The sequence below is a fragment of the Penicillium nucicola genome, assembly GCF_028828085.1.
Source record: "Penicillium nucicola strain IBT 29836 chromosome Unknown utg000010l, whole genome shotgun sequence".
Taxonomy (NCBI): Eukaryota; Fungi; Ascomycota; class Eurotiomycetes; order Eurotiales; family Aspergillaceae; genus Penicillium; species Penicillium nucicola.
In genome coordinates, this window is record NW_026643134.1 from 5890632 (window position 1) to 5905084 (window position 14453).

The following is a 14453-nucleotide window of genomic DNA, read 5'->3' on the forward strand; positions in this document are numbered from 1 at the left end:
GTACTGTACTTATGACTGGAGGCCAGGGCGCGCTATGCGATACGCTCCAACGGAGAAGACATCCTGAATTTAGCTTGGCTTGTGATTGATGGTGTGATGCGGTAAGGAATCTTCATTTGGAGAGTGTTTCACTCTGGGACATGCTAAATATTACTTAACTTATACCTGACTCTCTGATATGATACTAGGATTTACTGTACTATCTCAGTACTGAAACTGTGTTGCTCCTGTCAACACCTGTAGTCTCTATGGCGATTGACTATTCCTGGCCAGGCAGTAGCCCATAGCGCGAGGGTCAATGTCCATACCTACTGTAAGTACTGTACCTCTGCAGCCGTGTTTCCAATTGGGGACTATGGGGGTTACGCTAAAAGGGTACGCCACGCCATGATTGAGCAAACCGTCCGCCCTTGCCTGAGAGAAGAACTTTGAATGCTACCAGTGGTCTCTCATTGCATTAGGTTTGGGCCATTACACAGATTGCCTAGACAATATATCACACAGCGGGTTTGACACCGAGAGCCGGAGTAAACTTTGGGCTCATATTGACGTGGGAGTCTACTGTATAGTACAAATAATGGTGGCCAGGGACCTCTTCCTGAGGGCGGAAACCGGTTCCTATACATGGCCAGCCAGCGTACGATCTCGCCCAACCGGCAACGATAGCTATCGTACGGCGATGTCTCTCTCATGATCCTTGTCAAAGTGCTTCCATGCCAGAATTCTCGCTACTTTTTGCGCTGCCTGGGCCATTTGGATGATGTTGACACGGCGTACATCGCTGCCTTGGGTTGATCCAGGCAACGCAAAAGACCAGACCAACCGTCCCCTTCATGTTCACAGAAGAATCATACAGTAGGGTCCCAATGGGCATGAGCGATCTATAGAAATTATAATACGACAGGGACTCGCCACGGGGACTCGTTTACGATAGATTACGGCGTATTCCGTACGTGTATGTTTGCGCGACTTTATTAATAAGAAGCAAGACGTAATTCTCCACGCCAATCCACCGGAATGGGTGTACCGTTTCATACGTATTATGGCCTTTACCAGGCATTTTATCAAGAACATGTCGACAAAACATGAGAATTAGACCCAAAAAGAAGAGAAGCAGCAAAAAAGAAACCGGCCAATTCACCAAGCAGTCTAATTTCAGACTAAACGAAGCATGGTTTGCTCTGGAGGCCACTCTGGCAGTGTAAGATACGCGTATGTACATTCCCTGCTTACATTGTCCCCTCTCACTTTGCTACTACTACGGCCCTCCCCCCTCTACTCTTCTTCCTCTCCTATTCCTCTCTACCATCCCCCATACAAACTTGCTTCCCCCCATACAAAAAAAGGTACTGCATATCTTCCATTCTATATGCCCTCTATGCCCTCCCATTTCAACCACCACCAATTTTCCCTTTTTTTCCAATTCTTTTGATCCTTTATTTCACCTATTTTCACCTCATTGCCCATGTCTTTTTTTGTGTCGCCGGCGCAATCTGGTCGCGAATCTACGTTGAAGGTCCCAAAGCTGACTTGAGTGGAACACAATAGCTTCCTGAATTTACCACACACAGTCAATTGCCTTTTCAAATCAGGTACGCAAATTTTGTTCGTCGTTTCCTGTTTTTTCCCGGTCGCGGAAGTGCTGAAAGTGGTCGAATGCGCGCGTCGCGACTACTCGCTCGCAACACGCGCACCCCGATACAAACACTCTCTTCTCTCTTCCTTCCCCACCCTCTCTCTCTCTGCCAGTTCTTTACTTGCCCGTAAACTTCATTTCCTGTTGCTCTCGCACCCATTTTACCTCGTTTTCGCATATCGCAATTGCTATCATGGCCAGAGTGACCCGCTCTAACTCTATTGCTGCAGCCAAAATGCCTAAGGAGAAGTCTACCCGCAAGGCCGCTGAGAAGCCCCGCGTTCAGCGCCGCAAGAAGGGTAAGTTGATTCATCCTGATCCAGAATAGATGCATGTACTGATTCATCGCAGACCCCAACGCTCCTAAGCGTGGTCTCTCTGCTTACATGTTCTTTGCCAACGACAACCGCGACAAGGTTCGCGAGGAGAACCCCGGCATCAGCTTCGGTAAGTCAATTGGTAAAAATTCGAAGTGAATCCAATCTCACGGTTTCTACAGGCCAGGTCGGCAAGCAGCTTGGCGACAAGTGGAAGGCTCTGAGCACCACCGAGCGCAAGCCCTACGATGACAAGGCTGCTACTGACAAGAAGCGCTACGAAGATGAGAAGGCCGCCTACCTCGCTGTAAGTGTAGACTTCCATTCCCGTGTTTGTGTCTCTGTCGTGACTCTTACTAACGGTTTAATAGAAGGCTGAGGATGAGGATGAGGAGGAGTCCTCCTAAATTCAAATGCTTTCCTCGCATTTTCACTTCGTCTTCGGCCTCAAGGTGTTTCTAGTTTTCATGGATTTTCCCACGGTTTCTTCTTTCGGATGGTTTCGTGCACGGCTTCTGGGTTAGGATGACGGAGGGGTTTTATTTGCTTCTGATGGTTCCCCTGCTTTTATCAAAGGCTACTACTTTCTCAATGGGAAACATGATCCTTTTACTGATCCAGCTCCGCTGTGTAGCTTGAATTGTAGACTCTGTAGGTGTCGGAGTGTAGAAGGGTAGAGCTTCTGTGCGCGAACGGCTTCGGCAATACCTCGGCTCAAGCTCAAGCTCAAGCTCCGGAGCTTTTATTTTGCCCCGCACAAGAACTGACCGCCTGCGTCATTGACCGCTCGAAGAATCCGGGGTCGGCTAAACGTTGTTTTGCTTTGGCTTTGCTGGAGCAGCCAAGCTGAAAATGCCGAAAACATTGAATAAATCATGGGTGAGTACTCCACAAATTCTGAGATTACTCCCATTTACCGATCGTCACAGTTTGTCAACCCGAACTATGAGCATCCTCTGTTGAATGCACGCTGGGTGAATCCTAACCATCCTCAGCGACTACTCCGGTAAACCGATGAGCCGATTAGCCGCTTTACCGATCGTTACAGTTTGTCAATCGAAACTATGAGCATCCTCTGTCGAATGCAATCCAGGTGAAATCTCACTATGTTCGGCAATCGATCCGATTAGCCGATCGTTATAGTTCGTTAACTGAATCTAGGAACATCCTCTACAAGGTGCACCGCCTGAGATGGAGCTAGATCGCCGAGAACCTTGTCTCGAATTTGAAGCCTCGAGCTCGATACCGTTCTGATCAGCCAAGACACAAAACGATACAAATTCCCAGGCCCGGCAGTCCTGGAGAACCTACCGTACACGTATAACAGCCACTGTCACGAAACGCCGAGCATCACGATACAATCCACAATCGGGACGAAAGAGAGCCCAGTTCAAGAGATGCATGGAGGCTCTAAGACGAGCTCTCGGTGACTTGCCTACCATGCATGCACTTCCTGGTGGTCAGAAAAGAGGACATACAGCTTCGTTTATGCCCCGGAAAAGAATTGATAGGTTATTCGAAACTCTTCCGAGACGAAGACACAACCGTGCAGCCGATATGAGCTTGGAAAGGAGATACTCCAAGATGGAGCCATCAATATTTCGAGGGCTGGAGGCAGGAGGGGGCTCAGGGTGAAGGACAATACAATGGGTGTGAAGGGAGGGAGGGTTCTGGCATCCCAGGGTACAATGCAGCGATTTGATTCTGGGACCAGCAGGCATGTTTGGCAGGAAAATTCTACAAGCGCGGGCAGGTTCTGATCCATGTCAATGCTAAGACTGGACAGCTCATGTCAACAGTGAAGCTAGACTGTCTTGAGGTGATCTCTGGCGTCGTCATGATCTAGGGCATCCAAAGTCCGGTCCTACCAATGACGGCCCACGATTTCGTTTGTCGTCGTTGCGAGCTGTCCCGGGGCTGTGGGAGAACTAGCCCTAGTCGACGACAAGCGGCTGTCGGTACATGCATGAGGCATCGTGTATAGCATGACAATTGAGCTCTATTACCAGGCTCATTTCTCACGTACAGCAGGTGTTTCATTTGGTGCGAGGGATAGGACTTCACACATCCGATTCGGTGTCGCAGCTGACCCGACCTTGACATCCTCGCAGTGTCAGGCTCCGGCCGCCTCCGATAGGCGCTTCGGATCATCAGTTGCCTTCATTGTGTTATAGGGCACATGCAAAAACCCCTTCCACATGTCTGTACGGCGAATTTTTGATGAATATGACAGAACTTGGCAAGCATTCTGAGATATCTTATGCTGTATGCCATAAGCGACAGCCTTGCCTAAGGAGACTACACCCTGGATCTGCAGAACATATTCCCAGATCATGTTTAAGAACCAATGAGCGAACCCTTCAAGAATCGGGTGAATAATCCCGATCGACATGCCAGACAATCCTGGAAGTTAATCGGATTTTGATCAATTAGGCGTCCACTGTTGCCTTCAGCACTTACTTCATCTGCTATTGGTTGTCTGCTTGGTCATTTCTGCCCTTTTTATTTTTCTCTTTCGGTTCGCTTGTTCTGACCACACTTGATATGTTGTCTATACTTACCGCTATTTGGGTTGCCACCAGTCTAGACAAGGGTCTACCAGTCTACCAGTCTAACCAGGATCCTGTCTTCTCCACATTTAGGGCTACAATTATGAACCATGGAAACCTCTCCAAGACAATCCGGTGACTATGAGATCGTGGTCTCTGTCTCTATCTCCCAAGTCTTTGTTTCTGTTCACTCGCAAATAGTTGCAGATGCAGAGGCAGACCAAACTCCACTATGCCCCGCCATTCCCGCTTGAACACGTCAAACGCTCAAGAAACCCTGTCCAGAGCCGCACACGTGAGGGGTTTTCAACAATCTTAATTGTGTCTATCTGAGCTTATTGGCTTTTATACCCCTCCAACGTTCCCCCCTCCATGGACTCATCTCTATGATGGCTCTGCGCACATCTGCTGAGCACGCCGAGGATGTCGCCGCTGGCTTCGCCAACTTCCGGGGTCCAGTCCCTGAGATTTCCTCCGAGGTCAGATTGCTTATCGCCGACTTGTACGCCATAAGCTCTCTGCTCTCAATCCTGGAGGACTTGGGCAAGGATTACCGCCTGCAGATCAATCTTGCCCGCATCCAGCCCGATCTGAGCATGGTGCAAGCAAGTTTGAAATACACGCTCGAGGATATTGTCAACTTCTTCGGTCGTCTCAGCGGCCCAGCGATTGTACCGGATACTTACAAGCACATATGGCTTTCGCTCAGTCGATTCTTCTGGGATGAATCGAGATATACTCTCGCGACCCGCCTGGCCAAGTATAAGGCAATGCTTAGAGAGCTAAGCGAGATGGCGAAAGAGTAGGTAGCCCACCAAAGATAACTGTAGACCCAAGACGAAACTGTACTTATACTTGTCATCCACAGTAAATATTACAGCTCGCCGCTCCTCGATGGCCTCCGCAATGGCATGAACACCCTCCTCTCCATCCAGGACAGCCGACTCGCTTCTCAACTTGGGCGCATGTCAATGGGTGGTCGGCATCCGTCCAGCAGCAGCACTGAGACGCATAGTCCTGCCAATGATCATAGACCCAATCCTGGTCGCCGGCAAAGATCATTCGACCGTAAGCGCCCTTCTCATGCATCTCCTACATCGCCGCTGTCGCCATCTTCGGGCAATTTCTCGGACTTTCCGCCTTCTGTTCCGGATGTCCCTCTCTCGCCGCCAACTTCTACGACTGCAACCACTGCTACGAATGGCACAAGTCGCTCCACGGCGTCTGACACTGTCAAATACCACTGGGCAAAGGATGTATACGGAACTTGCGATACGAAAACTCCTCTTCCATCCGTATCTGAGATGTGAGTGTACACTACTCTATAACACTCACTAACAATCGCTAATGCATCTGGCTATAGATCTGGTTGCCGAGGAGAAGACCATCCAGGCGTCAAACAAGCAATCCGAGAAAAGGGCTTCGAAGAACTCCTAAAGCTGTAAGCAGATAATTCAGATCCCAATTCTGGCCATCACTAAAGATTTATGACCAGAAATGTCAATGACGATTCAGACATGAGCGTATCATTCTGGCTGCGAGAAAAAGACAACAGAGCCCGAATCATGTGCAAAACCCCTCGCCGCGGTAGCAGACCAAGTGAATACTTCTGTCTTCCTCTCAACTTGCTGGAGATCTTGCGGGAGCGATCTTGTCTGCGATTGTGTAGACGGCGCAGATCTGGAACTGAGCTTGTTCTGTGGACTTTGCTTAAGTTTACCACTATGGAAGGTTAGTATCTTCAAACTTCGCCAGGCAGAGATATGAATTGTGTGTCTTTCTTTATAGGTTATGGATACGCTAACTCTTTCGTTGATTTCAGATATGGTCCTATTTCATAATACATTCATCGCTCTCCGCTCCCAGGACCAAGGCCATCCTCCGCGTCAAATCCTAGACCACGAACTCCAAGACGAAGATGAAATCTTTGGAGGGTAAGAATATTCACGCCTCAATGAACCACATTACAAAACGCGGTGAGCTAATAGATTGACAAATAGTCAAATCAACGACGACGAATACCCCCACGCCCTCCGCATTTACCAAGACCTAGAAACCGGGGCCGTACGTCTTCAATCATCAATAATGGACGGCGACACGAGACAGTAAGTGAATATTTCGTCCCATTTTATTTACAGACTTAACGGTTGGTCATAGAACACCAGTGTGGACAGCTTTCATAACAAAACACATTGAAAAGCCACGCCTATTTCACCAATACGACGCAGCAACGATCCACATCCGCAATCTGAAACCTGTTGTCTTTATTTCGGCAGAGGACTACTCGCTCCCGAAAAACAGGCACGGAGATCATGTTTTGAAGTTTACAAGTGCGGCTGGTACGTTCTGTTTCTACTCTATCTATTACTTACCATTGATACACATGTGCGTTTACATGCGCATGTGTATTATGTTCATGTATCATTGGCTAACAGGTGTGAAATGGTGTGGTCTAGATGCCGAGGGATTCCTTGATATCGTGCATGAGCTTTATAGATCTTATACCAAACGACGTTAACTAATGATCTTATCCTGATGAGATTTGCCTCGTTTTGCTTTGCCTTGCCTTGCTTTTTCTTGCGTTGCACCGATTCGACTTTTGCTGTTATGAGTGATGAGATGATGTTATGATTGTGATGATCGGATTAAAAGTCGTTGGAATCTTTCTTTCTATAATTATGATGAGCGTTGAATGCTGAATGATGATCGTTGAGTTGATTGCTTCTCCTCTCCGTTGTTCGGAGATCGGCTTTGTCTATGGTGCCCGGTGTTGTCCTGGCATAGTTTAGGTCTAATTGTGGATTGATATACCGGAACACGTGAGGTACTACTCCAATCTAATCAATTAAACAAGGTGTTTGCATTTGCTTCGCTGTAATCATACATGGGGGTATCATAAATAATAATCAAGACATGTGAAGGGGTGACTTTGAGTGTAGGGTGCCATAGTGTGTGAGGGCGCTTAAAGAGTTCACTCAGTCCTCCCAGTATCGTTTTTTTTTTCACACTATCGGCTGTTCAGGTTTGCCTATTAACATTGCCGACTGCCGAGCTTCTCAGGATTGCCGACTATTCGGCATTTCCCAGTGCAGCGTTGTCGGCCTGTTCAGTGCTGTCGGTCTGCTCGCCTTTCTGGGTAGGAATGATAGTTTTCTCAAGCTCCGTCATGAATTGAGCGGCCATCTTCCTGTTCTTCAACTCCGCAATTTTCTCTAGTCTCCACTTGATTTTAGCCTCACGCCGCTCCAGCCGTTCCTTGTTCGATCTGCGCTTGTTCAAGGTTTCCTCTCGAACCCGAGAGAGCTCCTCCATCTGTTGAGCACGATCCTTCTCATCGGTCGAGAAAGCATAAAATCCAGTTCCACGGTTCCGTACTTCCCATTCAGCATCATAATGCTTCTGCTCAGGCGGTGTAGCGGAACGGTCACGGCGAGCAGCAAGATGAGACATGTGTGACGTGATGGTAGCATCGGGGTTAAAAGCTTCAGCTTGAACAGCAGCTCCATAGATAAGATTCTCAGGACGGGCAGGTCGCCAACGTTCCTTGCCAACTCTCCCACCATTCGCCTCATCAATAGCATTGGAAGCTTCCGCGGCTTCGGCACGCGTTCCACGACGCGTTCGGCCAAATTCGTCTTCGTAAGAAATTATCGAGGCATTGTCATCATCCGATAGATCTTGTTTATTCTCTTCTTCATCTGCGTGCTTGCGATCGAAGTCCACTAGTCCTTCTCTTTCTTTGCGCCGCAGTCGCGCAAGGTAATCTTCCGGCTTGGATGCATCGTACTGCTCATCATCGTCACTGTCATCGGCGAGATGATGCCCTTTTTTCATATCATCGTATATCCGCGCTTTCTCGTCCATCCGGCGACGGGATCGGCCCAGAGTGCTGGCGTCGACATCATCGAGGTCCTTGCTGCTTTTGTGGACCTGCTTCAGTGCCCGATTGTCATCCGCGAGGTCAGCTGCGGCTCTTTTGAGGGATCCTTTGTTGTGCTTCGAAAATATGTCTGACTTTGGGTTCTTGGAAGGGCGCTGACGACCCTGTTTGGAGCTGGAGTTGGAATCTTGTGAGATGAGTGAAGAGAGTTGGGACGCAAAGGCCAGGTTAGAGGATGTTGTTTCGTTAGACTGGGTCTTCTGGCGACGCTGCCCATAAAGGGACGAGTTTTTGTCTGCAGACATTGTTGGGAAGATTGTCTCGAAGGCAGGGTGCCTGGAGGATGTTAAGTTGACTTCTGATAATCATGGCAGCGAGCTTATCGATAAGGCGCAATCGCACACCGCCGTATAGTTCTGCCCGATGACTAACGCCGATATTCGCAGCCCCGCACCTGATATCCGATCGTTTGACTCAATTGAAGTGTTTCTCAGCTTTGATCTGATACTTTAACTCTTAATTGAGCCTTAGAAGCAACAATTGATTCGGAATTTTTCAAAAGTTCAATCATTTAGCATACACTATGTCTGCTAACCCTATCTACCTCGGTGTCATTGGTAAGTACCCCTCATCATGATATGGCATTGAACATTTGGGACTGAATTCTAATCATAATCAACCAGGCGTTGGAGGTGTTGGCACTGCCTTCCTCTCACAGCTTGCCCGTCTGCCCAATGCCCCCCAGCTCGTCCTCCTTGCTCGCTCCTCCCAGACCCTTCTTTCCCCTAGCCCTGCCTACTCGCCGGCCATCCCCGCCGCCGACTGGGCTACTGCTTCTGCTGCTCCATCCTTGATCAAGAAGGGTGCCCTCCAGGCTGAGGAGATTGCCACATACCTTGCCTCCGCCCCTGGTCGCGCCATCCTGGTCGACAACACCTCTGACATCGCATTGGCCCGCCAATACCCCACATTCCTCAAGAAGGGCGTGTCAGTCGTAACCCCTAACAAGAAGGGATTCTCCGATGACATTTCCCTCTGGAAGGATATCTTCGCTTCTGCTGCCGAGGGCAATGCCCTCGTCTATCACGAGAGCACCGTCGGCGCTGGTCTCCCCGTCCTCTCAACTCTCAAGGACCTCGTGGCCACCGGTGACGAGGTGACCCGCATCGAGGGTGTCTTCTCCGGCACTCTTTCCTTCCTCTTCAACAACTTTGCCCCCGCCTCCGGCTCCTCCAATGCTCAGTGGAGTGCTGTCGTTGCTCAGGCTAAGGAGCTTGGCTACACCGAGCCCGATCCCCGCGATGACCTGAACGGTATGGATGTTGCCCGCAAGCTTACTATCCTCGCTCGTCTTGCCGGTCTTGAGGTTTCCCGCCCCGACTCTTTCCCTATTGAGTCTCTCATCCCCGCCGAGCTCGAATCCCTTCCTTCCTCTGCCGATGGTATCACTCAGTTCATGACCCGTCTCCCTGAGTTTGATGCCCAGATGGCCAACATCAAGGACACTGCTGAGAAGCAGGGCAAGGTAGTCCGCTATGTTGGCAGCATTGACGTTGCCGCCAAGGCCGTCAAGGTTGGTTTGCAGTACTTCGATAAGGACAGCGCTATTGCTGGTCTTAAGGGCAGTGACAACATCATCAGCTTCTACACCAAGCGGTACGGCGCCAACCCCCTCATTGTCCAGGGTGCCGGTGCCGGTGGTGATGTTACCGCCATGGGTGTCTCCGCTGATCTGCTCAAGGTTGTTGAGCGTCTGCGTTAAATGCTAGATATCAAGGTCCAAAAATAAAGCCGATCGTAACGTTGTATATGAAAAGATTCTTATAAAAATAAAAATAAAAACCAAGATCTTCTCAAACCACGTTTATTCACCTTCTTATGCTATATCTATGATCGCAAGAACTCCTTCAACGCTTCTCCCCACACATCCCCCCTCTTATAAACATGCATTTCAGGCACATTCCCCTTCCTTAGCCCATCAACAGCAACAGCCATATCCTCCCCAAGCCCCTCGTCCTTAATCTGTCTCATCGGATATGTATACGTATGAAAACCAAAGACGAGCGCCTCGGACCTAGGCATCCGATGCAAAGTCTGCCGCTCACACCGAAGAACAGTCTATATAAAAGTCAGCACCCTTACATTCTCAATCACAACCCACCAGTCCGACCAATACACACCTCATCAACATTCAACATCCCAGGCTGAATAGCATCCTCCTTCTTCCCCACAGCGGCATGTGTCCCCCCAAACGCAGCGAATAAATCCGTGGCGATAGTAACACTCCAATTAACTCTCCGAACAAACTTCCCAACCTCAATTCGGGCAAAGAATCGATCCATACTGCGCTCGATCTTCTCTTTATATCCCGGCACGGGCTTGTGGATATCAGCTAGCCGTAGACCGAGTTTCTCGCGTGTATTGAATCCAGATGGGAAACAGGCTGCGTAGGCCTGCAGTATGTATTTTGGTTGGTCGCCATTCTCTGGGGATAGTTCTGGGAGGAGGATTAGGAATTCCTCGTCGACGGTTTGTGTTAGAATTTCTAGGGCTTGGATTGTTGGTGTGCTTGGGGATAGCGTTGTTGGGTATGTTGCGCCTGTCACTAGGTTTTCAAAGGTGGTGAGCGAGTCGTTGGTTTTTAGTTTGAACATATCTGGGTAGCGTGTTGGTAGGTATTTGCCTAGTATAAATGTGTAAAGCTCGCTGACGGCGGCGCGGGTGCGTGGATCTTGGGTTTCTGGTCTGTCGTTGACTGCGACTACTATGTCATGGTGTTCGTTGAGGATTGATTTGCGGAGGTTTAGGCGCTCTTGGTATGTTTTGTCCATTGGGATTAGTTCTGATGGGTCGAGGTACTCAATTGCTTGTAGATGTCAGTCAGTATATATATTGAAACCATGGCAGAATGAAAAGTACTCACACATAGTCAAATTAAATTTATCCTTGCCTTTGAATGGTCGAAATTGCAATGGCTCTGTGTTCTCCCAGTTAAACCCCTCTAGAGGCGTAATGACCGGGTCCTTCTTTTCCGATAGAGCTGGCTCTTCCATTGTCGCACAAGTATAACGGTATTGTCGAACTCTCCAGGCTGCGAGACACAGTCCCATGATAAGAGCACCGAGCAGATAACTTATAGAAGGCATGGTGTGCCATGGTCCGACCAGATCCATTTTATTGTGTAGAAGCTCCGCCATTCTTGTAGGGTTGACTGTATGTGTGAAGTACGGATAGATAACTATAGAGCACAGGGTAGATGACAGCCCGTTGGACAAAGGATTTTATACCTTCCACCTCATTTCTACTCCGCATGGACTCCGCAGTGACAATCAACTCCGGTTGGAGCTTATCAAGAGCCCTTCACGTTGACTGGTGGAATGGTCCGTTGGTTGCCGCTCATTGACTCACACAGCCGAATCGACTTGGTGGGGTTGATATCTAGATAACATCTTATAACTTATACAGATAGAGAAGCCGATATTAGTCTGGATAAGAATAACTTCCATTGTGCGAGTATCGTTGCACAACCCTACATGAAGTAGAAGTAGAAGTGCCAGGGAGAGATAAAGGTACAGTTCCCGATTGTGTCAGTGACAAACCTCCGAGTCGTAATATCCGATGATAGCAATGAGATGCCAATGGAATCAATGAAAAGAGGAGACATACTCCTATGATGATAAAAAACAGACAAACAGACAATGCTCGTAGGTATAACGATAAACAGGCTAAAATCCATGACCATGGAACCCACAGGAGTCCCAGATGCGCAGACAGAAAACAACCCCCAAAAAGAAATAACAAAATCAAATCATAAGCGTCGTCATTTCTCACTTGGAGAGAAGCAGGTCGTCAATTCAGACTCGTGCCCCTATGTTTCAGAACCCCATCTCCACTTGAAGGTGGATTGACACCACTGACAGGGTTCACATTCTCTTTTCGAGATTCCTCGCGATCGTTCTCTCTCCTTGATCTGAACTCCACACTCTGGTCCCCATCGCTTTCCCCAGTATCTGTCTCCACGCCGCGCAATTTGAAGGCCCTCCGCTGCCCATCCGGCCGTTCATTCAAGCTCGGTGCGCGCGGACGCTGTTGACCCCGAGCGCGTCCTCCAATCCCAGGGAATTCCCAGAGAATCATGCGATAAAGCCATATAGTTGCATCAAGGAGGATGAGGAAAGCCCAGGGGCCGATGGTGATTAGACCGAGGACGAACTGCGAAAATCCGGGGTAGGTCAGCAGCTGCGTCATAGGGAGTTCGGGAAAGGGAGCGCAACATACGAAGACACGAGCGGCCCAGCTCTCCAGGTGGGTTAATTCCTGTGGAAGGATTGAGTACCACGCCATGAGGGGTGGATATGGAGGTGGTGAGTCTCGGGGGACTGTACAGCTATATCTAGCGCGCGTTGGGTGGGGCTATCCCTGCTCGCCGCTTTGAGGCTTGAGCCACACTTTTGTCCACTGTCCACTGTCAACTGCCAACTGTAGACTTGATAGGGATTTTGATCTGTATCGCATGATTGTGTGTCTAGGACCTTTGTTGAGAGCCTAGTCGCACGGGCCCCTTATTGGTTCCTTTTGATTGGTGATCTCGGGACTCAGGAACAATCTGTCACGCAACCCTGGAGATGCCCGAGTGTGCCAATGTGATGTATTTCAGAGGTGCCTAATCAGTAATCAATTGTGGTATCTTATATAATACAGCGCACTTAGAAGTAAAATATCGATTATCCGCACTCAGCTGTCTCGACGTTCGCATTCATCTTCAAATTTCCTATTTAGGTATCGCGCAGGATTTGCTTTAGCTAACGCAGTGTCCTTTCAACATTGAAATGATTGTACGCAGTAACTTTAACTAGAAGAGAGAATCTAAATTTGCCATTTCACCTCTTCATTCAAGTAAAAAAACCAAAACTTGAGAAGTCCGGCAGTGGCTTCTCGGTCTTCCGGACGTTCCTGCAGCACTAATTCAAGGAAGCCTATCAGCTTCTCGATATTTCTTTGCCAAAGCCAGTCTGTAGTTTCTTGCTAATATATAACCCCAGGATTGATGATAACTAAGCTCTAGTGCTATATTGGCCGAAGTCTTGCGGATATAATTTGAGTAGTTTGGATTCTTCCGATTATTGCTTCAACATCAGAGTTCATAGCTCGGAACACAGGACAAGGATATAATCATGAGGTCCAATATAAATCAAAACTATCCATTCATTCCAGAACCAAAGCTTCCCAAGGGTTCCCTGGATCAATTGCAAGCAGTTTCGATGGGTGGATGAGGGCAAAAGGTCCAAACTATAACTCGAACCCGAGAGAAAGAGAAATGCGATCTTAACAGTAACAGGAGAAACGAGAGCATGTCCCTGTATCTTCAGCCTACTTCAATGTGGAAAACAGACCAAACACACGTTATCTAACAATCCGATTTTTTTCTTGTGCAATATGTCCTCAAGGTGAACTAAGGAGTAATATCTAGCACGATAATCTTCTAAAGGTTCAGAAATACCATGGATGCACTCAATGAGACGCATTTCATCATTATGAAGGAATGGTGTCTCTAAATAGCAGGGGCAGTTTGAACCCGATGATCGCAATGCAACATGAACTAGCCGCATTGGTCCTAGTATGTATAGTATACTTGACTGCACAAGTTCCGTCTACTCCAGCTCGGTGTCTGTTTAATAAGGGGGTTTTTTGGAGGCAGGTCGATTGAGATATTTTATAATTGCGTGTTGAGGGTTAATTGATCTGATCATGGGCCCCAAGAAGTAGCTCGAAGCTGATCACTATCTACATTGTCTCTCCTACAAGCCTACTTAATGTTAGCAAAAGTGACATGAAATGTCCAAGTGTGCAACAGTATTGTAAATTCTTTCAAACTACAGAGTCCCGGCAGCAAAGATTGCCAAAAGCTCGAGCTACTTAGGTTCCCTGCGAATGAGGTTGACTGCTATGAATCTCGATTTCGGACCATGGTAAGAACTGAGGCTGTCGGTAGTGGGGGTGAAGAGGCGGAGCAAGAAAGGTCAAAGTGAAGCCAAAGTAAAGCCAAAGTAAAGCTAAAGAAAGACAAAACC

The 14453-nt window shown here is 48.4% G+C and overlaps 6 protein-coding genes across 6 annotated transcripts; 3 read left to right on the plus strand and 3 right to left on the minus strand.

The window, feature by feature from the left end:
• Nucleotides 1-1871: 1871 nt before the first annotated feature.
• nhp6 (high-mobility group nucleosome-binding protein) lies at nucleotides 1872-2360 on the plus strand (the record flags this gene model as incomplete). Its single annotated transcript, XM_057133171.1, has 4 exons — nucleotides 1872-1935; nucleotides 1988-2083; nucleotides 2136-2260; nucleotides 2325-2360. The coding sequence occupies 4 exons, from the start codon at nucleotides 1872-1874 to the stop codon at nucleotides 2358-2360; spliced, it is 321 nt and encodes a 106-aa protein (XP_056981159.1).
• A 2528-nt stretch (nucleotides 2361-4888) lies between these two features.
• Nucleotides 4889-7020, plus strand: N7511_010795 (uncharacterized protein; the record flags this gene model as incomplete). Its single annotated transcript, XM_057133172.1, has 8 exons — nucleotides 4889-5304; nucleotides 5371-5808; nucleotides 5866-5943; nucleotides 5998-6233; nucleotides 6325-6436; nucleotides 6503-6607; nucleotides 6660-6841; nucleotides 6938-7020. The coding sequence occupies 8 exons, from the start codon at nucleotides 4889-4891 to the stop codon at nucleotides 7018-7020; spliced, it is 1650 nt and encodes a 549-aa protein (XP_056981160.1).
• A 551-nt stretch (nucleotides 7021-7571) lies between these two features.
• On the minus strand, nucleotides 7572-8687 carry N7511_010796 (CCDC174 family protein; the record flags this gene model as incomplete). The annotated part of the gene is made up of 1 exon (XM_057133173.1): nucleotides 7572-8687. One exon carries the CDS (start codon nucleotides 8685-8687, stop codon nucleotides 7572-7574), a length of 1116 nt encoding a protein of 371 aa, XP_056981161.1.
• A 278-nt stretch (nucleotides 8688-8965) lies between these two features.
• Nucleotides 8966-10144, plus strand: N7511_010797 (homoserine dehydrogenase; the record flags this gene model as incomplete). Its single annotated transcript, XM_057133174.1, has 2 exons — nucleotides 8966-8999; nucleotides 9066-10144. 2 exons carry the CDS (start codon nucleotides 8966-8968, stop codon nucleotides 10142-10144), a joined length of 1113 nt encoding a protein of 370 aa, XP_056981162.1.
• Nucleotides 10145-10269: 125 nt separating this feature from the next.
• N7511_010798 (heme-dependent oxidative N-demethylase family protein) lies at nucleotides 10270-11579 on the minus strand (the record flags this gene model as incomplete). The annotated part of the gene is made up of 3 exons (XM_057133175.1): nucleotides 10270-10500; nucleotides 10563-11248; nucleotides 11306-11579. 3 exons carry the CDS (start codon nucleotides 11577-11579, stop codon nucleotides 10270-10272), a joined length of 1191 nt encoding a protein of 396 aa, XP_056981163.1.
• Nucleotides 11580-12231: 652 nt separating this feature from the next.
• Nucleotides 12232-12726, minus strand: N7511_010799 (uncharacterized protein; the record flags this gene model as incomplete). The annotated part of the gene is made up of 1 exon (XM_057133176.1): nucleotides 12232-12726. One exon carries the CDS (start codon nucleotides 12724-12726, stop codon nucleotides 12232-12234), a length of 495 nt encoding a protein of 164 aa, XP_056981164.1.
• Nucleotides 12727-14453: the final 1727 nt, after the last annotated feature.